This window comes from Penaeus monodon, chromosome 21 (assembly GCF_015228065.2).
Source record: "Penaeus monodon isolate SGIC_2016 chromosome 21, NSTDA_Pmon_1, whole genome shotgun sequence".
NCBI classification, from domain to species: domain Eukaryota; kingdom Metazoa; phylum Arthropoda; class Malacostraca; order Decapoda; family Penaeidae; genus Penaeus; species Penaeus monodon.
The window spans coordinates 39,382,053-39,383,027 of NC_051406.1; the positions used below are offsets into that span (position 1 = coordinate 39,382,053).

A 975-nucleotide genomic window follows, 5' to 3' on the forward strand; every position below is an offset into this window, starting at 1 on the left:
TACAGCGAGATCGAAATTAAATATGGGGATGAGGTGTCCCAAAGGTAGACGAGGGCTGTGTAGATAAATTTGTTTCTGATGCCGAGTTGTGTGGTTACGAGTATATCCAGTTGAAAGGATGAAGAGAGATTTGCCCATACTAAAGTTTTATGAGTGTTTGCCATGATCACTCCATCACTCACAGAATGACTCTCCAACAAAATGATATCTGGGCGACTTCAGAAAAGTGTCTAGCTAGAAGCTCGAATAAAAATGATAGTGCTTGTGTATTGTACTAAGAGGTGTGGGCGTGACGCTACACGTAAGCATTTTCCACGAACGGCGCATCGACACTTACGGACACAAGAGATATATATGTGTGATAAGAGCATATGCATTACTAAATGCAGCCTGGACTTGCTTCACAAGAACGACCACTAAAACCGAGGTCCGACCACTCCTAAGGCACGTCAGTGGTACCCCCTGGTAGGCCCCTGGTAGCGTGGTCGGAGCAGCCCTAGCGGGAGAGTAGCGAGTGGGGCCACAGGTAATAGAGGTGCCAGTAGTGGAGGGCGTTAGCGAGGGTGTGAGGAGCATGAGGGTGGCCGCGCTGCCCTACACGATCACACCATTACCACACACCACTAATTCAGGCTTCCCGCCACTCCACGTGGAGCTGCTTGTGTTTACCTCGGACGCGCCACCATCATGGCCGACAAGTTTGAATTTCATTGGCTCTCAAAGCCCGCGATCAATGGTTAACTCCGCCCTTTTTTCCCCATAAACGGGTAAAAACGCGGACTCGGCGCGGCGAGTTTCGATTGGCTCACGAGGGGTAATTGCGCCCGGGGATTGGTCGGCGCTCGCCCAACCACGTGCGAGGTGGCATGTCCTCCACGTGGAATCTTCGCGGCTGGTTGAGGAACGTGGCTGCTTGAAGGTTTTGGCCTAGCCACGGTTTCCCATTGAATTTCTTGCCGCCAATTCCAAGACTGA

At 51.5% G+C, this 975-nt stretch overlaps 1 protein-coding gene across 1 annotated transcript in view; it reads right to left on the reverse strand.

Moving 5' to 3' along the window:
* The window catches only part of LOC119586671, an 84,033-nt gene extending 83,322 nt beyond the window's left edge, over positions 1–711 (reverse strand). The window contains exons 1-2 of the mRNA XM_037935408.1: positions 599–711; positions 338–496 (exon numbers count right to left, since the gene is read on the reverse strand). Of these exons, the coding sequence (XP_037791336.1) occupies positions 338–496; positions 599–711 (272 nt within the window). The remainder of the gene's footprint in view (positions 1–337; positions 497–598) is intronic.
* Positions 712–975: the final 264 nt, after the last annotated feature.